The sequence below is a fragment of the Spermophilus citellus genome, assembly GCF_964194105.1.
Source record: "Spermophilus citellus genome assembly, chromosome: 17".
Taxonomy (NCBI): Eukaryota; Metazoa; Chordata; class Mammalia; order Rodentia; family Sciuridae; genus Spermophilus; species Spermophilus citellus.
This window is the reverse complement of record NC_138199.1, coordinates 2518022-2541172: the sequence shown is the minus strand read 5'-3', so window position 1 is coordinate 2541172 and position 23151 is coordinate 2518022. Positions and strand designations below refer to the sequence as shown.

General features: G+C 56.6%; 1 protein-coding gene across 4 annotated transcripts; it reads left to right on the top strand.

The window, feature by feature from the left end:
- The first annotated feature begins 950 nt into the window (after positions 1-950).
- SREBF1 (sterol regulatory element binding transcription factor 1) lies at positions 951-22833 on the top strand. Of its 4 annotated transcripts, none has more exons than XM_081271190.1 (19): positions 951-1210; positions 14929-15360; positions 15733-15908; positions 15993-16130; positions 16223-16444; positions 16985-17099; positions 17359-17579; positions 17792-17993; positions 18107-18285; positions 18501-18762; positions 18849-19015; positions 19217-19385; positions 19844-19958; positions 20237-20346; positions 20432-20564; positions 20752-20917; positions 21323-21523; positions 21630-21738; positions 22132-22832. In XM_081271190.1, exons 1-19 carry the CDS (start codon positions 1120-1122, stop codon positions 22359-22361), a joined length of 3438 nt encoding a protein of 1145 aa, XP_081127316.1. In that variant the 5' UTR covers positions 951-1119; the 3' UTR covers positions 22362-22832. The 4 variants fall into 4 exon arrangements, with proteins under 4 accessions (XP_081127316.1, XP_081127315.1, XP_081127317.1 ...); XM_081271189.1 differs by having other exon boundaries at positions 17356-17579; XM_081271191.1 differs by lacking the exon at positions 951-1210 and adding an exon at positions 10924-11895 and having other exon boundaries at positions 17356-17579; positions 22132-22833.
- The last annotated feature ends 318 nt before the right edge of the window (positions 22834-23151 follow it).

The following is a 23151-nucleotide window of genomic DNA, read 5'->3' as shown; positions in this document are numbered from 1 at the left end:
TCTCCTGCCTGGCCTGGCTCAGTCCCTGTCATAGGGCCCAGGGTTCACTTCCAGCCTTCTCCTTCACCAGGAGAACCTGCCCAGCCTGTCATGGTCCAGGATAACTGGGCTTAGGTCTAACACATAGTCCATCTCTTCCTCATGGTGGTAGATCCCAGAAACATGCACCAAATTTGTAGTCAGACAATCCTGCAGGGTCCAACTTTGCTGCTTCCTAAGTAGCTGTGTGACCTTGGGCTGGTCACTTTCTCTAGGTCATCTGGGTACTGGCTTCTTCCTTCAGAAGCTGCTGGCCCTCAAGCCCAACTCCCTCTCCTGCCTCCATGGCTGGATCTGGTAGGAAACCAGATGAAGACAGGGTGGGAAATTCTAGCCTCTACTAGGCTCTCCCTTTGATCACTCCCTTTCTCTGGAGGCCAGTCTTCTGGTTCCTATGCTGATCTCACAGGATGTGTCCTCCTCCACATCATCCCTAACCTCCCAGCCAGCCCATGGAGAGGCATCATGAGATCCCTGTTAGGAGGAAAGCAGAGGCACATAGTGGTGATGTAATTGGCCTGAAGCCACAAAGCAGGTCTGGAAGAGCCATGACTCGTACCTCAGATTAGAGTCTGTCTTGTTCTCAAGAGTCAAATCCAGAAAGTGAGGTTTGTAGGGTCTCCCTTGCCCTCCGCAGTCCAGAGACCTCTGGGCCCTGTCCTGGGGCTTCCACTCAGCCCTTTCATTAGGTGCTAGAGGAACTGAGGCCCAGGCTAGGGTCTGCTCTGGAAATGGGCAAGTCTGCCAAAGGCTGCTGGGCGTGAGGCTGGATATACTGAATGACTGGGAGGCACTCTGAGAACAGTTTTATAGGGCAGTCCGGGGAGCAAGGGGGGGGTTCACCCTGCTCTCCCCAGGGGGCGAGGCCGTTACTGTTAGGGGCGGGGCCTCTCGCTAGCCCCGCCCCAGCCTCGCCCGCCCAGCGGAGCTGCTGCCGGGGGAACCCAGTTTCCGAGGAACTTTTCAAGGCCTCCGGGCCACCACCGAGGACAGGGCGGGACCCGAGAGCGCGGCGCTCCCAGGGACCGGCCAAGTGAGGCGGCGGGCCCCGGCGGGCCGCCCGGAGGAGGCAGCTGCGCCATGGACGAGCCATCTTTCGGCGAGACGGCTCTGGAGCAGGCTCTGGCCGAGCTATGCGAGCTGGACACGACACTGCTGACCGACATGGAAGGTTCGTTAGGACAGGGGGAAGCACGGGCGGTACTCGGGCCTTGTCTCCCCGGCCCTCGCGGGGCGCTGCGGAGCGGGCGGCGGCTCGGTGCTGCTGTGCACGCGGGGCTCTCTAACGTCTCTGGGCTGCGCTGTGGGCCTTGGGGTCCCGCCTTTCCGGCGTCCGCCATTGGTGTCTCGCGCAGCGCGTTGGGGTGCAGGCCCTCGGGGGCCGCACCTCGCTGGGTCCCTTGGCGACTCGGGTCGGGGCACGTGCGTCTCTAGGTGTTCGGGGCTCTGTACCGCGTCCCCAGTCCGGCGGCGGCGGAGGCTAGAGCTTGGGACCCGGGCGTCGCCGAAGCTCCGCCCCCGCCGTGACATCAGCTGGGGTTACTCACGGTCATTCCCTCCGGCCGAGAGTTCAGCTCGGCCCTGGAGCTCCTGCGCATGCGCACGGCGCTGTCTCTAGTCCGCCCCCCCTCCCCTGAGGTACAGGTGTAGGGTCGCATTGGCTTCCGTGCAAATTATTGAGCATCTACAGAATACCGTCCCGGCCTAGGCACTGAGGGCTCACAGATCCAGGCTGTCCCTCTTATTGGGGAGTACAAGAGTTCCCAAGGAAACCCACAGACCGGTATTTAGTTGCGCTTCGGTGGGGCAGGGATGTGGCTACTTTGGGTCCAGCGGTCTGGAGAGGTCTCTTCCGACTGATTTGAGCCCTGGGACCAATGGGGAAGAATGTTTTCAGGACAAGGCCAAGGCCAGGGCCCTGGGGAAGGACCTAAGTTTGAGGGTTAGTGGAGGGCTCGCCTACAGGGGATGAGCTGGCCCATTGAGGACCAGAGCAGAGCAGTGGTGCCCACTTGCACCCATTTTTAAATTTTTTTCAGTGCTGGAACGAACTCAGGTTGTCCCTCCATGCCAGGCCAGGGCTCTATCACTGAGTCACACTCCAGCCTCTTAAACTGCATAAACCACTCTGGTGGGTATACCTAACGGTGGCAGCAGGCCAGTTAGGAGGCTGTGGCTTCCACTTTCTAGACGGTGAAAAATGAATCCCTCCGGGAGATTATCCTTCACGGTTGCTGTGCAGGAGTTTTAGAAACACCAGCTACTTGGCACTTCATTGCCGGGGAAGTTGAGACAAAAAGCACAAGCTGCCTGAATTCTCACAACCTGGATGGACTTGTCCATGGAGACTGTGGCCACCCTGGGGTTGGCAAAACCAACCCAACTAAGCCACCCCAAATCCTGCCTTACTGACTCAGCTAGCAGTTCTGTAGCTCTGGGCCCATTAGGCACAGCCCTAGAGTACCAGTATGTGGGCATTGGGGTCCAGACTTGAGCCTGAAGACTACTTACTTCCTTTGCTATCTTGCACAAACCCTCTCACCCGCTAAGCCTCAGTTTCCCCTTCCAGAAAAATGAAGATGCAAACGCTTCCTTCACAAGGGACCTGATGCTGAGGGGTGTTCAGGCCTCTGGTCTGTCTCAAAGGCTTCTACCTTTCCCACTGACTCGTGGACAGAGCCATGGTTGACTGAAGTAGGAGGATTGCAAGTTCAAAACCAGCTTCAGCAACGTAACAAGGCTCTGAGGAACTCAGCGAGACCCTGTCTCTGAATAAAATATAAAAAAGGGCAGGCTCAATAGTTAAGCGCCCCGTATTCAATCCCCAGTACCAAAAAGAATAAAAAATAGGAAAAGAAACATCATTGGTGTGAGCAGCCATTGTAGATGACAAACAGGGCCCTTGAGCACCTCTTGATGGGATGGGGGCCCAAGTCTTCCCACTCTAGCAGTTGAGTTCTCAGTTTGCATTCACATTTTCTGTTTTTTCATTGTAGAAAAATTTGGAAGCACAGGTGAGCAAAAATAAAATCTCTCCCAAACCCACCACCCAGAGATAAACAGCTTACTGCCTGTATGTGTGTTAAGATGGCTGCAAACTCTTCATCCATTTTTTAAAAACTTTATCGAGGTATAATTTACATATCATAAAAAGCAAAGAAAAAATAATAATTTATGTGCCGTTTTAGATGCATCAAGTGATTTTTAGTAAATTTACTGAGTTGTATGACCATCAGTAGTTGTAGAGTGTTTTCATCATGCAGGTAAGATCTGTTGTGCATGTTTGTATTTCCCCCTCATTCTTCTCCCCAGCTACAGACAACCATGACTCTCTCTATAATATTTATTTATTTATTTTAAGTTTTAGGTGACCACAATATCTTTATTTTACATTTATGTGGTGCTGAGGATCGAACTCAGTGCCTCATGCAAGCCAGGCGAGCACTCTACCACTGAGCCACAACCCCAGCCCATATATATATATATATATATATATATTTTTTTTAAATAAATTAGAATAGAATCCATTGGTCACAGCAGATTGGAAGCCTCTTGGCTCACATCAATGGCCAGAGAACAATCAAGTTCCCTCATTTATCTACGATCCCTTGTTGATGGACATCTAGATTCTGGATTGTTTTGTTCCATAAACTGTGCTGCACCCTGAGGCCAATCTTTGCCCAGATCCATAGGATGATAGGATGAGACTCTGGGAGAACTGCTGGTTATAGGCCTGAATGGTGCTTTCCAAACTTCTACCAGGCTTAGAACTGGTGTAGAGAGAGGTGGGTTGAGGGGTGTTAAGCCCAGGTGTCCTGAGGCATGAATGAGGAGCTTTTGGAGTCCCAGGAGGAGGAGTCCCACTGCCTCCAGCAGTGGAGGGAGGGGTGGGAGTGGGGTGTGTTGACTTGTGTGCTAGAAGTTTCCTCTTGTGGCTGGGCTGGAGGATCTTATGGACTGAGTACTTATTATATGCCTGGCTCTGTGTTGATGATCTCATTGAATCCTCTCAACAGCCCTAATTGGGTAAACTTAGGATCTTTATCTTCCAGATGATGTCTTGAGGAACAGAGAGGGTAAAATAACTTGCCCAAGGTCACACAGTCACACAGGCACAGCAGAGCCAGGATTCAGCCCCAGGCTCTGGGCTCCAGAGCTCCTGAGTTTCAACTGCTGGGCTCCTAAAACAGAGTGGCCAGTTGGGGAATGTGCTCTACATTTTTTTCTGCGGTCCTGGGAGTGGGTCATAGAGGGGCTTGGAGTGGCTTTTGAGCCAAAAGACTGAAAACTGGCTTGAGGGCCTTGAACCTCACCCAGCCCTGCCGCCTGCCTCTGCCAAACCCTCTGTCATGTGAGTGGATTTTGGGGCTGCCACCTGATGGTGTGCTCTGGGTCTGAGTCCAGCCACTGCACTCTGACCTCAGGTGAGCTCCACCTTCTCCCTTCCTTGCTCCCCGCTTGGGGTCCCTGGTGGCGGGGGAAAGAGAAGGAAGGAGAGCAGCCCTTACACATGTTGAGGATTATTATTAAGCCTGTGGCAGGCTTCACCTCCCTGCTGAGGATTAATTTATCAGATCTTGCACAAGTTTAAAAGTGCAGAGGAGTTGAATGGAGACAGAATTGTGATTGGGGGCCAGGAAGGGGAACTAGGCCCAGCTGAGGAGTCTGAGGAGTCATTCTGGGGGCTGTGGGCAGCCCAGAGTCTTTGGTGAGACTCATTCATTCTCTTTGTCTGGATACCTTCATGTCTGCCCTGTCCCTCAGACCCCAGATATCTGCCAAGCTCTGATCAAGTGTGGCCTCCTGGTAGACCCTCCTGGGTCTCATCTCAGCCCCCCCACCCCAGTGCCACCTCACCCCAAGTGAGCAGAGCTCTCCTTGGCCTGATGTCCCTCCCTCTGTGTCCAACCCCACCTCTGGGGAGCCTTGTTTCTAGCCTGTGTTTGACTGCTTTCTGGATCCAGACCCACCCTGGTGGAGAGGGCGCACTGGAGGCCCTCTGCTGCCCACACCTCTCCCCAGGGTATCTCAACTTTCTTTCTAGTCCCACCAAGCACTGGCACTCCTTAGGAAACAACTCTAGGCTGCTTACTGCCCAGCTTTGGGCATAAATGTCCCCAGTGCCCCTCCAATAATGTTCTGCTGTCTCAGCATGGCATTCAAGATGTGCAAGATTTGCCAAGCCCGCCTCCCCGACTTTGCCCACCCATTCAGAACCCACCTCTCAGGCCCACCCCTTCTCCCTCACCTCCATGTGCAGAGCCCTCAGGAGGAGAGCCTGAGAGGGGCTCTCTCTTCCCTTGCCTGTTTCTGCCTCTTGGTATCTGATCTACCTTTAATCCCAACATGGCCATGAACTGCTTTCTCTAGGGAAAGTATCCTGTCTTTCTGAACCACAGGGGCCTCCTTTGAAAAACAGGAAATGGTGGCTATCAAGTTTGCTGTCTCTCAGTCCCTGAGAGTTCAGTCCTAATTCCTCTGCAGCTGCAGGGCTGGGGGAGTGCAGAAGACCGTGCTGGGAATGGGCCAAGGAGGCAGGTGGCCGGGTGACTGGGAGTTACCTCTTGCCCGACAGTTACTTAGCGGAACGCAAACATCTCGAGTGACCTGGTCAGACCTGGTCAGCTCCAAGCAGGGGTTGCTGCCAGGTAGAGGCCTGGGATTTGGACTTTGCCTGCTGACGGGTATAGCCTGGGTTGGAAGTGTCTCTGGCCTTGTCTGCTGCCAGCCACATGCCCTCCATATGTGCTTTTTGACCCTGGGACTGGCAGGGACTTCACAGTCAGTCCTATCACCCTATGAGCCCTGCATCCGATGTATCCCACAGAGGTAGTTGGGGGTAGTGGGGATTTCTAAAACATGTCAGGGGCTCCTGGCAAGAGGGCAGGGAGCCTTAGAGCTGGCTCCAAGTGTGGAGCCTCTGGGTTCAGGGCTTGTTAGCAGTGGGCGGGGGTGGGGGGGTGGGGGTGTGTGTGTGTGCTGTCTCCAATCCCAAAATTTTGTGACTTGGAGATTTTCCCCTAGATTTTCCCCTCCCAACTGACCTCCCCCACAAGCTTTCTCCCAGCAAACCTTGCACCTCCAAGTTGTTCCTACCAGGCTCAGGATGGAGCCCAAAGCTCTTCAAGTCCATCCTGCTATGTGACCTTGAGCAAGAACCTTGACTAAGGTTCTTATCTCTGACCTTTATGTTCAAGGGGAAGAGTACTAGAACAAATTTCCTGGACTTGTGAGGATCAGATGTGCTAATTTAGGTCAAAAGCATAAGTAGGGCGTGACACATAGTAGGCCCTCAACAGTGCCAGTTACTGTTGTTATTACCACCGTATAGAACACTTACTGGGGATTTTGATATATTTAGCTCAACAAATGTTAGCAACAGTTCTCCAAGGAGCCTGTGCTAGAAGTTTCCAGAATGTTCCAGGCTATGGTTCCAGTTCTGAGCACTGGCCGTGGGTTGGTCCTAGCTCTCTGCATGAGACAGGTCTATTAGGCGTCCCCTACTACCAAGCGGGGGACAAGCACCCTGTCCTTATCCATTGAAGGTGGAAGGAGATGGTGTCCCTGTGCACTGTGCAGGTGGGGATTCACTCCCAGCCCCTCCAGTTGCCAGCCCGGTGTGACTCAGGCCCAGTGGCAGCTGACCGGGAGTGGGGGGGGATGTGCCACCAGTTGGGGCCAAGCCCCTGGATTGCTTCCCTGGAGGGCCAGCTGGGGAGGCTGAGGAAGCTCACTTCCTGTTGTGGGAAGTGGAGCAGTTGTTTCTCCATCTCCCACCACAGTTGTTAGTTTCCTGGTTAAGTCACATTAAGGTGGCCTTGGAAATGCAAATGAAGTGCCTTTCAGGTTTCAGTCACACCACTCTGGTACTGAGCAGAGCACCTAAAAGTACATTAAAAACAATAAAACCTAGTGCTGGTGATGCTAAGTAAATAGATGACACTGCAGACATGGTTGTAAAGGGATTTATCTTTCCTGGAAAGCAAAATGACTCTAAAATGACACACGCTGTCTTTGCTTCAGGTTTAAAACAACCCAAAAGGGAGAGAAAACATTATAAGAAAGGCACAGCCTTGCTATTGAGTCTAGGAATAATAATAAGGAACAGTTTGTGGGGTGGTCCCTTGAGTTTCAATTTCTGGAATGATAAGAATGTGTACTGCACCCCGCCCTTGATTGAGACCAACTGTCGGAACTGGTGCTGAGTGACATCTTGCTTAATCATCATATTACAGCTTATATTAAGGATCACTGGTGTAGGTCAGGGACAAGCCCCTGGGGAGAGAGGATGGGTAACTGTTTTACAGGACAATATGGCCAGGTCCAGTGGAGGGGAGATTCTGAGGTGACATCCAAGTATGTTTTGAGGGAATTGGAATTTGCCAGGTGGTCAGAGAATAATGGGAAGGGCATTCCTGGCAGAGGGGACCGCCTGGGCACATGTACAGTGGCATTAAGGAACAAGATGGGTTCAGAAAGCAGGCAGGGAGAACGAGGCTCTGCCGGAGCCCGACTGCAGACCACGCAAACCCAACAGGTATTCCTACTGTGCTCAGGCCTGCTGGGGAAGGCTGGGGTTACAGAACTGGTTCCAATGTTGGCTCTGCTGCCTCGAGGGAACACAACAGAAACCTGGCTCCGAATTTGGCAGGGGGAGGGGCAGGCACATTGGGCCCTGGGAGTGGAGAGTGATTGGGAAGGCCTCAGGGAGGAGGCGGTGCCCAGCCGACCCATAAAGAGCTCTGTGTTGTTCCCCTGGGTTCTTGCACTATGCACACACTTCCCAAGCTGGGACCAATGACAAGGCAGCTTGGGACAGAATCAGGCTGGAGCTGAGGTTCACTCCTGGCCCTGGCAGGCTAGGGCTGCAGAGTAGGCCTTGGGCTCAGCAGATCTGGGTTGAAGTCCCAGATCCCACCTTGGCAGCAGAGGGACCCCAGGCACCGAGTCTCTGAGCCTTGGTTTCCATATCCATCAAGAGGGCCTGTGACCAGGTGCACCAGGGCTCATCCCATTCCAAGAAGAACAGGCCACACTTGTGCCCTCGGGCATCTGTGAGCACACAAAGGGCAGTCTGTCCCCCTGTTGCATACATGACCAGCCAGAGGGTGCCAGCACCTGCTGATCTCAATGATCAGAAGGATCAAGGAGGGGCTGGTGGGAGCCCAGGGATTCTGGGCAGTTCAGGCAGGCGAAGCTGGTGCTCCCTGGAGTGATGGGCAAGTGCCATTTCCTCCCCAGGCCTGCAGCCTCCATCGCCAGGCAGAGATGGCGTGCTCCAGGGTCCTGGGAGCCACCCACCCTGTGTCCTCCCCTGAAGGTGGTGCCCCATGGACTGACACCATTTACACCATTTACCCTTCACAGAACCTTTGATCTGCATTGCATGGGACCATTTGCAAATCTCTGAGAATCAGTGTCTATGGCCCAGATGACAGAGCCAGACAATCCTGGGTTGGAATCCCGACTCCATGGCCGCCTCTCCTGCCCACCACTCCCTTCGCTGCAGCCATCCCATCAAGCTCGTGCCCACCTCAGGACCTTTACACGTGCTCTTTCTTCTCTCCAGGATGTCCTTCCTCCCTTCTGGCCTGGTTTCACTCAGGTTCCACTCAGATACTCAGGCAGGCCTGGGCTGACCACCTCATTTACATGTCTGGGGTTCAGGGACTTGTGTGGGTTGGACAGATGGTAGACTTCTGTGATAGTCAGAGCTGGGCTCTCTGCAGGTTCATAGATTGATTCACAGCATGAATAGGCCAGAGGCGTTAAAGCCTGTTCCTCCTTGGCCTTCAGAGGGAACTTGGAGGTAGAGCCAGGAGGGGGTTCAGGTTTCCTGTTGGATCTTTTGAACTGTACCTTTACAAGCCAGCTTCCTGTTGGAGCTTGATAGAATCTGGGCAGGAGAGGAGGAGGGGAAAAGGAGGGCTCAGCCTTGGGGAGGGGCTTCACAAGCCTGGAAGATGGAGGATTCAGAGAGCATCTGGACCCACTGAGGCCTAGAACTGGGCCATCCCCCTTTCCCTCAGTTCCGAGAGTGTATAGAGACCAAAAGTGCTTCTCAGTGGCCACAGGCAGCCCAGAGCTCAGCTCCCCAGCAGCAGATGGTCCACAGTTTGGGCACCATGGGTGTGCCTTTTGAGACTTAACTGTCCCACTCCTAGGGAACTGGGACTTAACTGTCCTGCTGACCTGGGGTGAGACAAAAGAGGTACTCCCTTTAATGGGACACCTAGGTGCCCCACTTGCCTCACCCTAGTCTAGCCCTGTTAATTCCCCAGGGGAAAAAAAAAATTGTTATGGAGCCTAGACTTGAATATTTCAAGGGTCAGACACTACTTGACTTTCCAGTTCTGGAGATTCCAGTTGGTGCAGAGGAAACCTCTGTTGAGGCCTTATTGGGTGGTGGGTGCTTTGCACACTTTGCTTTCCCAGAATCCTCATCCCTGGAGATTTGAAGAGTGGAGACTGGGCCTAGAGACTCAGAGAAGGGGAGTGACTTGCCTCAGGACACACAGCAAGTAGGGGCTGAAGGAAGAGCAGGCCCTGGCATATGGCTCCAGATCCCTGGATTGGCTACATCTTTAGGGGGAAGCTATGGGACCGGCTCTCAAGTTTCCATCCTACTCTTAACTCTGGCCATCAGCATCTGCAGAAATGGGCCAGCAAATCTGGCTCCAGGGAAGAACGAGGTGGGGTCTAACCAGGCCACAAGTTCCAGGGGATGGCTGTACCTTTACAAGCCACCAGGTGCCTGAGGGAACCCAGACTCTGTGCCCTGATCCTGTAGCTTAGCTGAAGCTGTGCCCTCGGCTTGAAGACCAGCCCTTTGTGCCAGGGTCGCATTCTTCCTCTTGGGAGCCTTCCCTGATTCCTGTGCCTCAGGGGGTCAGTGAGCAACTGTCCTCTCCCTCCTTCCTCCTCAGTCCAGATAGGATGGGGGGACAGAGCAGGGAGGTGGCAGAAATAAGAAAGAAAAAAGATGGAGAGGACGGGACTCTCTGGTGGCTCTAGTCCTCTGTCTCGGGTGAGTTTCAGATGGGCATCTACCTGCGGGTCCTGCCACACTCTAGGATTTGAAACTGGGGAACAAAGTCATGAAGAGACCAGAGTCGGGGTAGTCCACTTTTGGGAGACTCCTGCCTGGAACCCAGCCCCCTGTGTCCTGCTGGGCCGGGACTCTTTCTTGACTTGTTCACCTGAGCTCAGGGCCTTTTCCAAAAGCAATGCTTTGTTTTTGTTGGAGGGTGGGGGGTTGGCAGTGGAGCATGTGAGCACCCACAGGCTGACCAGAGAGGGAGGTAGAGGTGCCAGAAAAGACTTTTGTTGTCCTTGGAACCTCCCATGAGGCCATGAAGGAAGAACCTGGGAAAGTGGTGGGGGCAAGGTGTATGTGAAAGAAACATGGCTGCATTTTCCATTTTCTCCTGAAGAGAGATCGGGGCCCCAAGAGACCCCAGCACCCCAACATAAGCTGCTGAGACACTGGGCTGACCTGCCCAGGATTCCGCCCTCCCACGTTGCAGCAGAATGGGGACTGTCCTTGCAATTTGAGGCTGTCAGGCTGCTAGCCAAGCTCTGGTCATTTGTCTGAGTGGTGTTGAACTTTTACCTTTGACAGAAGGGGAGACAGGCTTAGGTACCACCCTGCTACAAACCCTCAGAGCCTGTCACCACTGCCTTTCTCACAAAGGGTCTCAGGGACTGGGTCCTGGTCTCCTAGGCCTATATGATGGTGAGTCAGTCAGTTTTTTTTTTTTTTTTTAAAGAGAGAGAGAGAGAGAGAGAGAGAGAATTTTTAATATTTATTATTTTTAGTTCTCGGGGGACACAACATCTTTGTTGGTATGTGGTGCTGAGGGTCGAACCCGGGCCGCACGCATGCCAGGCGAGCGCGCTACCGCTTGAACCACATCCCCAGCCCCGAGTCAGTCAGTTTTGATAACTACTGGGATCTGAGACCCAGAAGTGGTGTGCAGACATCACTGACTGCAGAGGGACTTCTGAGCTGGGAGTCAGTAGACGCTGGATTGTCAAATTTGGGGCAGGCGGTTCCCTTGCTTATTCTAAGCTGCAGTTTTCCCTAGGTGATCTTCTGGATTGGGGTCGTCAGACCCTTCCTTGAGGTGAGGGTTAGCCCCACACTGGGGCTGCCCCTGAAGGGAGAGGTCCCTGTACCCACTGTGGGCAACATCTGGGAGCCCTTGGCCTTAATTCAGAGCCACACATTCTCTCTCTTACTTTTGCCCTTCAAACCGGGAGATTGTCCCATTTCCCGGGGTAGTAAACTGAGGCTTGAGCGGTCCAGGCTCGCTCAGGGTGAGCTAGCAATTTGTAACCACAGAGCTCGGGGCGTTGCATCCCTGCCGGGTCCTCCCTTGCCCGACCCCCAGCTCCGCGGCACTTCTCGGAAGTGGTAATGGGAGGAGCGGGGAGCTGGTGAGGGGGATGACCGCTAGTAACCCCGGCGGACGCTGGCGCCGAGCGGGTTAAAGGCGGACGCCCGCGAGTAACCCCGGCCCCATTCAGCGCCGAGGGGTGAAACCCGAGCCCAGCCGCCGTCGGGGTGGGGCGGGGCCCTAGTGAGGCGGCGGCACTGCTGCTGATTGGTCGCGCGCGCTCACCCCATGCCCGGCCCGCGGCCCCGAGGAGGGCGGGGCTGGAGGCGGGGCCTCTCCGAGGGGCGGGGCCTGAGGGCCGGTCGGGGCGGGGCTCTCTGAGGCTCTCAGCCGGCTTTAAAACTCCGCCGAGCCTTGACAGGTGAAGTCGTCGCGGGGACGCGGTCAGAGCCAACCGCCTGGACGCCCCGAGGGGGCGGGGGCGCGCGCTACGGAGCCATGGATTGCACATTCGAAGGTATTTGTTGGAAGACCTCCGTTTCCTTTATCACATTGCCTCTGGCCTCCGCTGCCCGTCACCGTCGCGGGTTCTCACAGAGGGGGCGTGGAGGCCCCTTCCTCAGGGAGAGGGCGCACCAGTTCCCGGCTCACCCGGGGAAGTTGGTAGACCACCCTCCAACCCCGTGAGTCCCCTCTGCAGCCCGAGGAGTGGGTTTGCTCAGAGACGCAACAGCAGAACGGTTACACTAATGGGGTTTAAGTGGCTTTCCCCACATCTCCTTCTCTGGGCAGGGTCAGGAAGAGGCCAGGGGTTGGGCCAGTTGTCTTGTCTGCCAGGCAGTCCCACTATAAAAGCAAATGCTGTCTGTCCAGACTTCTTCCTCCTCGTACAGACTTGTTGGGTCGCCCTGCTTCTTGTGAGGAGTAGAAAGTGGGAGTCCTGGACTGTCTACATTGTCAATTTCTATTTGGGGAGACTGTTTCCCCCATCTATAAAGAGGGTCTCACCTGAAGTGGGCTAAGGAGGGGGAGTCCTGCAATGAGAAATACAGTATGACTTTATGATCTGCATAAATCTGAAGGGCCCACAAAGTGTTTCTTTTTGAGGATCCAGGGAAGCTGAGTCTGCCATGCCCTCTTTCTCTGTTGATGGCCTTAGACAGGTCCCCTCTTGGAGTGATGTTCTTGCCTTGGCATCTGTGGATAGGCAATGTTGTCTCCACTCTGCTGAGCAAAGCTTCAGGTAGTGCTGCCAAAAAGGGTTTAATCCTTTCTGTTGTACAGATGAGGAAACTGAGATGCAGTGAGAGGAGGGGAGTAGCCCAAGCCCTAACCAAGTGGTAGGCAGGTGGTCAGCAGAGCTGATAGGCAGGGATGAAGCTCAGGGTGGGGGACTTGAGAATACTGTAGGACCCTGGGATTGTGCTTATGGATCCCAAAGAACCCTTTGATCCAGTATGTGGCCTCCCTGAGTGGGTTAGAGGGCCCTGGGCTGAGCCAGTAAGGCTGCTAGTCGCCAGCTCGGGAAGAGGGCCCTTGGCCAGGCTGGGACTGAGGCAGGGAGTATGTCCCAGTCTGTACGAGGAGGAAGAAGTCTGGACAGACAGCATTTGCTTTTATAGAGGGGAAACCAAAGCCCTGAATGGCCAGACCTGGGTCCCAAGGCCACTTGGCTGCAGCAGGGCCTGGGTTTGTGCCCAGAACACACAAAGACACACTGGTTGGCTATGTGGCCAGCAGCTGGCTCAGGCCCAAGTCTCTGTCTGTTCAGCGGAGGAATGGGTTAGTGATAGCAGCTTCCTTCTTTGGTACAGCAGGGAAAGGTGCAGAGGTTTGGCATTTTGTGAACCTGGGTTTGAATCCCCTGCATGCTCTTGGAATGCTTGTGGCCCTTATTGAACTCGGTGTCATTTTTTGCTTCCAAGATAGGTGGGCTAAACTTCTGAGTAGGGGTAGAGGCCTTGGGGTCAGGTCGGTCTGGATTTAGTTTTGTTAGACTAGTAACGCTACTGTTCAGTTTCTCCATCTTTAGAAGGGAGCACCACATTCTATGCAGTACTGTCTTGCAGCTGAATGTCAGGGGGATTATGAGTGCGGTTTAGCCCCATCAATGTGGGTGGTCCCAGTGTGGACCTGGATCTTGACTCAGGCCTACCCTTCTGGCCATTTCTGGACTCTTCTTAGCATGGGCGAGGACCCTGCTCTGACCTGGGCTTCTCTTGGAGGTCTGCCCTCTTGGTTGGCCCTCTCTGGAGATCCTAGGCTGTCCCAGGAGGAGTAGGCCATGACTGCACAGCTGGGTCTGGGCACAGGCCATCTCGCTACCTCCTCAGGGGCTCCTTTCTCAGCACCTATATATTCCCCCTGCAAATTGAGAAGATGGGTGTCATCACTTACCCCTCAATAGTCTAAAATTCTGTGTCTAGAGGACCCTGCTGGGCAGCTTTGAGGAAAGAGTCCAGAAATGGCCAGTAGGTGGGAATGGGGCCCACTGCACCTATATGAAGACCCTCTCTATCCTGTACCCACTTGCCTTCTACCTCTGAGTCCTATGGCCAGGTACCTTCCAAGAACTGGATCTGCTAGGACTCTTCACCAAGCTAGGTCCTGGAGTGTGTGGTAATGGAGGACTGCCTGGAAGGACAGGAGAGGCTGTCTGGAAAGGCTTGTCACCTGCTAGGCAATCACTTGGTGCCACTTCAAATCCACATTGTAGATGTGCAAGAATGTAGGGATTCAGAGGTGGCTGTTCCACGGAGATAGGAATGAAAGTTTACCGTGGTCTACATCAACCTATGGGAGCTTGGGGGTGTAGCAGTTCTTAGCCTGTGCCAGGTCCAGGGTTCAGTTCCCAGCACTAAGCCAAATAACACAAACAAGACCCCCTCTAAAATACAGGCCATCCCTGGCTCCCCAGAAAGTTGTTTGGTTCTGGGCAAGTTTTTTTTTTCCCCAGATGGGGTCTGGCTGTGTTGCCCAGATTGGCATCAAAATTCCTGGGCTCATGGGATCCTCTTGCCTCAGCGTCCCAAATAACTGGGATTACAGGCATGTGCCACCACACTTGGCTTAGGCAGGGATTTTTGTCTTGTTCACGGTGCCTGTCGTGGGGTAGGCACTTGGTACCTGCTTATGAATGATGAATGGATGAATGAATGAATGAACAAGCGTGGGCCCACGGTGTTCGATGGACTGAGTGTGTTGTCAGACGATCAGGCAAACATGGGGCTATGGTAGGGGGTCAGACCCTGAAATGCGTAATCTCAGACCTGACCCCAGCTCAATCCAGACGAGTGGTGGGGCAGGGTAGGGAGCCTCGTGGTGTCTACCCTGTCCAGTGTTATTAGGGCTGTTGGACACACATGCTGGATCAGATGTCGCTGAACACGTGTCTGAGAGATGGCTGTTTGTCCGAGAGTGCTGGTTTGTGTAGGTGGTTCCTGTTGCTGTGGATTTACCCCCACACGAACAGCTGTGGGTGATCAGGGAGCAGACAAACAGGCCCTGCTCAGGTCCAGTCTCCACTCATACGCTCTTCTCTCTTCCCCAGACATGCTCCAGCTCATCAACAACCAAGACAGTGACTTCCCTGGCCTGTTTGATCCACCCTATGCTGGGGGTGGGGCAGGGGACACAGAGCCTGCCAGCCCCAGTGCCAGTTCCCCAGGCAGCTTGTCTCCGTCTCCTGCCTCACTGAGCTCCCCTTTGGAAGCCTTCCTGGGGGACCCTAAGGCAGCATCCCCACCTTTGTCCCCTCCCCAGTCTGCACCCACCCCCTTGAACATGTACCCATCTGTGTCCCCCTTCTCCCCTGGACCTGGTATCAAAGAAGAGCCAGTGCCACTAACCATCCTGCAGCCCCCTCCCCCACAACCTCTGTCGGGGACTCTCCTGCCCCAGAGTTTCGCATCCTCAGCCCCCCCACAGTTCAACTCAGCCCCTGTGTTGGGTTACTCCAACCTTCCTGGAAGCTTCTCAGCAGGTAAGAGGGGTGTATGGAGGGAGGGGACATTGGGGACAAGGCTGCCAGGAACGCAGGAAGAAGTGTCAGTCATGGTCCTCGTGGAGGAACTTGCAGGTTCTAGAAGTTGAGTGTCCACTGTGCGGGCTGGGTCGCCCCATTGCTAGCGGCATTTCTCTGTCCTGGGTGCCGGGTGGAGTACCGCCTCCCACCAGAGGCCTGGCTGGCATATTTGCATCAGATCCTAGGCAGGGCCTGTCCCGATAGAAAATATGGGAATATTCCAGATAGGGACCATGACTCATTTGGGGCCATACGATGGCAGAGCTGAAGAGCAGGTTGAAAGTGGGTGAGGGCAGCCTTTGCCCGCAGCCCCAGGCTTTGTCTCTGCAGGGACCCCTCCTGGGAGCACCCAGCAGCCGCTGCCTGGCCTGCCACTGGCTTCCCCGCCAGGGGTCCCACCTGTCTCCTTGCATAGCCAGGTCCAGAGTGCGGCCCCCCAGCAGCTGCTGACAGCCACAGCGGCCCCTGGAACGACCACTGTAACTTCACAGATCCAGCAGGTCCCGGTGAGGGGGTCTGGCCAAGCTGTGGGAAGGTGGTGGCCCTCGGCCCCTACACACAGCTTATGGCCCAGGCCTCTGCCACCCCAGGTCCTGCTGCAGCCCCACTTCATCAAGGCAGACTCCCTGCTCCTGACCACCATGAAGACTGATATGGGGGCCACTGTGAAGGCTGCGGGTATCAGCTCCCTGGCCCCCGGCACAGCTGTACAGACAGCGCCCTTGCAGGTGGGCAGTCTGGACTGGGCAGAGGCTGCGGGGGGGAGGGGGGAGCCTGTGCACGTGCGTGTCCTCCTGGTAACATGTGTCTGGCCCTGCAGACCCTGGTGAGTGGCGGAACCATCCTGGCCACAGTCCCGCTGGTTGTGGACACTGACAAGCTGCCCATCAACCGGCTGGCAGCCGGCAGCAAGGCTGCGGGCTCAGCCCAGAGCCGTGGCGAGAAGCGCACAGCCCACAATGCCATCGAGAAGCGCTACCGTTCTTCCATCAACGACAAGATAGTGGAGCTCAAGGACCTGGTGGTGGGCCCCGAGGCAAAGGTGCGGGCAGAGCCTGCAGAGGTTCAGGCTGGGGCAACCAGAGCCCTGTCTACTCGTTACACTTTACTGAGGGCCTTTGAGATAAAGTGCATGGGAGAGTATGCTCGGCCTGGTTGTGTAGCAGTGAACAAGAGGGACAGAAATCCTACCCAAAGGAACTGACATTCTAATAGGGAGACAGACATTTACCAGAATAGGTAAGTCAGTGTTCGAGGACCCCACATGGTGCCAGGAAAGAAAATAGGGCAGGAAGAATATGGTAAGAATTGCAAATCTAAATTGGGTGATCAGAGAAGACCTTGGTAAGGTGATACATGAGCAAAGACCTGCGGTATGTGTTTTAGATATTAATCCTTATTTCTGCCTGGGAGGTAGAGGTAGGTACTATTGGGGAATATTTGCACAGGAACATTTTAGGCAGAAGGAATAAGTGCAGAGGTCCTGAGGCAGCTGTGTGGCAAAGTAACTTTGTGCTCCCTTGCTAGGTGCCCGCAGCCAGACCTGACTAGCCAACTGTTTTCTCTCTCTTGCCCCCTAAAGCTGAATAAGTCTGCTGTCTTGCGCAAGGCCATCGACTACATCCGCTTCTTACAACACAGCAACCAGAAACTCAAGCAGGAGAACCTAAGTCTTCGAACTGCTGCCCACAAGAGCAGTGAGTCCTGGCCTCCCCTCCCCTGCCTCTGACCATACCCTGCCCAGGCTCTGGCCCTGCCTCCAGTAGGCCGGACCTCTCCTCAGCCCTGGCCCCACTTTCAGTTCTGGCTGTGCAGTGACCAGCCCTGTCCCAGCTTCCCCGTACCTTAGAACCTGGGCCATACCCCACCCCACCCCACACTACCCCACCCTAGGGCCCTGAGTTCTGATGAGACATATTTGGTGTTCACCCCAGCTCTGTTCTTTCTGGCCAGCAGAATCACTAAAGGATCTGGTGTCCACTTGCAGCAGTAAAGGAAACACAGATGTGCCCATGGAGGGTGTGAAGACTGAGCTGGTGGACACACTGACCCCACCACCTTCAGATGCCGGCTCACCCTCCCAGAGCAGCCCCTTGTCCCTTGGCAGCCGGGGCAGTGGCAGTGGTGGCAGCAGCAGTGACTCGGAGCCTGACAGCCCAGTCTTTGAGGACAGCCAGGTTGGGTCCTGCAACACTGCCCCTTGTCCTCTCCCAGGGATCTCTTCTGAGTCCTAGGACTGGATCAGGGAGAGGCCCCTAAAGGAGTTGACCTGCCAGTTCATAGACAGAAAAACAGGCCCAGAGCCCTGCGGGGCCCCGACTCCTCCTGTAGCCCTGTGTTCCCCGGGGGCTGTCCAGCTGCGTCCTCACCTCCTGCCCTCCACCTCCAGGTGAAGCCAGAACAGCTGTCATCTCCCCACAGCCTGGGCATGCTGGACCGCTCCCGCCTGGCCCTGTGCACACTTGTCTTCCTTTGTCTGTCCTGTAACCCCCTGGCCTCCCTGCTGGGTGGCTGGACGCTTCCTGGCCCCTCGGATCCTGTGGGTATCCACCACAGTTCTGGGCGCAGCATGCTGGGCACCGAGGGCAGAGGTAGGACAGGCCAGCCTGGGGATATTTGGGAGGGACTTTTGGGTTGTAGACTCGTGGCTGTGGACTGGGGGCTCTGGATTCCCTGGGAGCCCATCCCTTCCTTCTGTCCACAGATGGCCCTGACTGGGCCCAGTGGCTGCTGCCCCCTGTGGTCTGGCTGGTCAATGGGCTAGTGGTGCTGGCTTTCTTGGCATTTCTCTTTGTCTGTGGAGAGCCGGTGACACGGCCCCACTCCGCCCCTGCTGTGAACTTCTGGAGACATCGCAAGCAGGCTGACCTGGACCTGGCCCGGGTAAGGGACTAGCCGGGGAGAGAGTGGGCAGGGCAGCATCAGGGCCTGCAGGCCAGGAGGTGCTGAGCAAGCCCCTGGCTCCCTACATTCTGTGTGCACCATGAATCTGCCCCATTCTTCACTCTTGCTCTCCCTCAGACTTATCACTGACTCCTAGACAGAATGAGACCCTTGGAGGCCACATCATTTCTCACCTGGAAATTCCTTGTTCCCAGGGGGACTTCGCCCAGGCTGCTCAGCAGCTGTGGCTGGCCTTGCAGGCGCTGGGCAGGCCCCTGCCCACCTCCCACCTGGACCTGGCCTGCAGCCTGCTCTGGAACCTCATTCGCCACCTGCTGCAGCGACTCTGGGTGGGCCGCTGGCTGGCCGGCCATGCTGGGGGCCTGAGAAGGGACTGTACCCTGAGGGCGGACGCACGCACCAGCGCCCGAGATGCGGCCCTCGTCTACCATAAGCTGCACCAGCTGCACACCATGGGTATGACTGGGCGTGGAGCTGGGCAGAGGGGCGCCACCGTGCTGCCTCACGTGGCCTCCTGGCCTCATGCCCCACCTGCTTTCCAGGGAAGTACACGGGTGGGCACCTGGCTGCCACCAACCTGGCACTGAGTGCTCTAAACCTGGCAGAGTGTGCGGGGGATGCCGTGTCCATGGCAACGCTGGCGGAGATCTATGTGGCAGCTGCCCTGAGGGTCAAGACCAGTCTGCCAAGGGCCCTGCACTTTCTGACAGTGAGTGGGTGGTGGGCTGGTGGGGACAGGGCTGGGGGCTTGTCTTTGCAGCTCTTTCCCGTGGTTCCTGGGCATGGGGCTGCACAGAAGGTGGCAGCTGGTTACGAGGTGGGCTCTAGGCCCAGCTGGGGTCTCAACAGGGGTCTGGGTTTGAGTCCCTGCCTGGCGCCAGTGTGACAGCCCAGCTCCCCTCCCCCACAGCGCTTCTTCCTGAGTAGCGCCCGCCAGGCCTGCCTGGCACAGAGTGGCTCAGTGCCTCTTGCCATGCAGTGGCTCTGCCACCCCGTGGGCCACCGTTTCTTCGTGGATGGGGACTGGGCCGTGCGCAGTGCCCCGCAGGAAAGCCTGTACAGCTTGGCCGGGAACCCAGGTGCTCTCTCACCCCCGCCCCTGTCCCTCATCCTGTGCCTTGTCCCCCATTCCTGTCCCTCATTATCCCCTGCATCTCTGGATGTCCTCCCCCCAGATTACCCCCCTATGTGGGTTGTAACTGCAGGGCTGTGGGGACTCAAGGCCTGGCTGGTCCTCTGTTCCAGTTGAGGCTCTTCAGAAGCAACATATGGGCCAGAGGGATGACAGTTGATTTGAGAGGCGACCCGGGCCACCTCATTGTGGAGTGAGGAAGTGAGACAGGGAAGGGGTGGCACCTTTGAAGCCAGTGTGCAGGGGCTGGGCCGTTTTCCACCTGCCTATGGCAAGGGCTGCTCCTAGGGCCAAAGCTGGCACTTGCAATGGGAACGGGGTGGTCCCCGCCCACTCAGGAAGAAGGCCTTGGAGGATGTAAAGTGGGGGGTGGGCTCCTCCTCACTCACCCCCTCTTACCCACAGTGGACCCCCTGGCCCAGGTGACACAGCTGTTCCGTGAACATCTCCTGGAGCGTGCACTGAACTCTGTGGCCCAGCCCAGCCCCAACCCCAGCCCCGGGTCAGCTGATGGGGACAGGTAAGTGTCCCTGTGCCTCCAGATACCACCAACATGTAGTCCGGGAACGACCATGTCTAGGGATCTGTGTGGATTACCAGAGCTGGGACTGTTGTCCACTTGCTGGGTGCCCCCCGAGCCTGTGTTGGTCTCGTTTTCCCCACCAGCCAGGCAGAATGTGGCCCTTGGCAGAGGCATGGGGTCAGGCTGTCCCCAGGTAGGCATGTAGGACCAGCTCTCCCACAGGACTCCCAGGACCCCTGCCATCTGTTCTAACAGCCAGTCCTCTCTTGCCACAGGGAATTCTCAGATGCCCTTGGATACCTGCAGCTGCTGACCAGTTGTTCTGATGCTGCTGGGGCTCCTGCATGCAGCTTCTCCATCAGCTCTAGCATGGCCGCCACCACCGGTGAGCCTGAGACCCCTGCCCCGGGCTTCCTGCTCATCCTAGACACTGTGGCTGAAGGTCCAGGGCACCCCTCCATCCTCTGCAGGCACAGACCCCGTGGCCAAGTGGTGGGGCTCACTGACGGCGGTGGTGATTCACTGGCTGCGGCGGGATGAGGAGGCAGCTGAGCGGCTCTACCCCTTGGTGGAGCATCTGCCCCGTGCCCTGCAGGAGCCCGAGTATGTGCCCGGCCAGATTCTCCCTGCCCTGCCCCAGCTCCCCCCCTCCCGGCCCCTCAGCACTGTACTTGCACCCGCCTTTGCTCTGTGTGGTCAGGGTCACCGTGCTTTCTTTCCCCGAAGTCCAGAATCAGGGCAGATGGGTGGGCATTCGCTGACTGGCACTCTTCTGCTCTGGCCACCACAGGAAACCCCTGCCCAAGGCGGCCCTGCACTCCTTCAAGGCTGCCCGGGCTGTGTTGGGTCGTGGAAAGGCAGAGTCTGGCCCGGCCAGCCTGGCCATCTGTGAGAAAGCCAGCGGGTACCTGAGGGACAGCCTGGCCACCACACCAACTGGCAGCTCCATTGACAAGGTGAGGGGTAGGCTGGGGGCCTACTGGTCTGGGTCACTGCCTTCTCCTCCCTAGTCATTTGGGGTTCGCCCAAGGAGCTCAGGATTGGGGGCCTTGGAGACTTTGCTTTGGGCTACAGTTTAAGTCCAGGGAAGAGTGACTCTCCCTGTCTGGGCTGAATCCCCATGCCCATGAGGGGTGTGGGGCAGCCTGTCCGGGCTCCCTGGAGGGCTGCTCCTGGGGTGGGTGGTGACCTGGGGGCCTGGAGAGGTGGGCGGCCGGTGTGCATTGCTGCTGCATTGTGCGTGTGTGGCGGGTGCAGTGCCTCAGCAGTGCAGCCGAACAGCCCCTGGCGCCCTGGCCCCAGCCTCCCTCCCAGAGCTGGAGCGGCCTCATGACCCTGCCTGCCCTACCTGCCACCCCCAGGCCATGCAGCTGCTCCTGTGTGACCTGCTCCTCGTGGTCCGCACTAGCCTGTGGAGGCAGCAGCAGCCCCCAACTTCAGCACAGGTGGCTCAGGGTGCCAGCAGCGGCCCCCAGGCCTCTGCCCTCGAGCTACGTGGCTTCCAACGGGACCTGAGCGGCCTGAGGTGTCTGGCACAGAGCTTCCGTCCTGCCATGAGGAGGGTGAGTCCTGTGGGGCCCCCACCTCACAGTGAGGACCTGAAGCAACAGTTGCCAGGAGGGAGAGAGCAGGGACCCGTCCGAACTTCAACTCTGCTGCCCCTCCCAGGTGTTCTTACACGAGGCCACAGCCCGGCTGATGGCAGGGGCCAGCCCTACCCGGACACACCAACTCTTGGACCGCAGTCTGAGGAGGCGGGCAGGTCCTGGTGGCAAAGGTGAGGGTGGCTGACCTTACAGAGATGTGGGGGCCCTGGCTGAGCATGCAGCCCTCTCCACTACCTCTTTCCTCGCCCAGGTGGGAGGGGCTCAGGTGGGGTGTGCCGGATACTGGGGATGACTGCATGTGGGCGGGCGTGAGAGTGTGTGTGTGGGGGGGATGTGGAGCTAGGAACTGAAATCCACTGGAGGTGACACCATTTGCGGTATACAATGCATTTGTGACTTTGAGTCTGTGTTCTACTGGGAAAGTAGTCAGGGGCTCCATATCTGTGCCTCTGACGGTGGGCAGAGGAGAACCTGCGTGACTTGTGGGGCTGGTCCTCGACCGCCCCGTCCACAGGGTGGGACGGTAAGATAGCCCCGCCCCTGATGCAGCCCTGTGTGCGCAGGCGCGGCGGGGGAGCTGGAGCCGCGGCCCACGCGGCGGGAGCACGCAGAAGCTCTGCTACTGGCCTCCTGCTACCTGCCGCCCGGCTTCCTGTCGGGGCCGGGGCAGCGCGTGGGCATGCTGACCGAGGCGGCTCGCACGCTTGAGAAGCTGGGCGATCACCGGCTTCTGCACGACTGCCAGCAGATGCTCATGCGCCTGGGTGGTGGGACTACAGTTACCTCCAGCTAGACCTCCGGCGTCGTCCAGTCTCAGTGTCCCGGTCTCCACGGCTCACCCGCGGCTGCTCCGTCCCTGAGGGGTGGGAGGCGGGAGGCGGGAGGCGCAACCCACCACCCCAGCCCGCTCCTCAACTTGACAAGCGGCCGTCAGGATGGTGCTGACCTCTGGTGGCCGATCGGGGAATTACAGGAGCCGAATCGGCCGTGTTCCCCCCACCGCCCTTGCTCTGCAGGCACCTTAGTGGCTTTTTCCTCGCTTTTCTAGGGGGAGGAGGGGGTACCTTTCTTTGAGCTGAGGGGGGCCCTTCCCCAAGGTACCTCTTTCCCTTCTGGGGGAGACTTGTACATAGTGTAGATGGGTGGGCCCCCGTGGGCCAGCCTCCTTGCCTCGGAGGCTCATGTGCTACTTTTGCAAACTTTTATTTTCATAGGTTGAGAAGTTTTGTACAGAGAATAAAAAATGACGTTATTTATAACCTTGGTTTTGTTCCTTTGGGGATGACTATCTGTGCTGGACATGCTGACCACACACCTTAGGGCCTTTTTCTTCAGCACCAGTGCCAAGGCCTCCCATCCTCCACCCCCATAGGACAGTATTTACCCCCTTCTGACCTATCCCACTCGTCTCGGGCCAAATGTTCCTCTGTATTCGGTTAGGGCCTTGATGGTTTCAAGTTGTCCCTGAAATTCGCGGCCCCAACTAGGTCTGGGGTGACTTGGAAAGACAGTGTCCTCCAGGGCCTGTTTGACAGGAGCTGTAACTTGGGCCTCCCAAGTTACAGCTGGCAGGGACTGGCCCA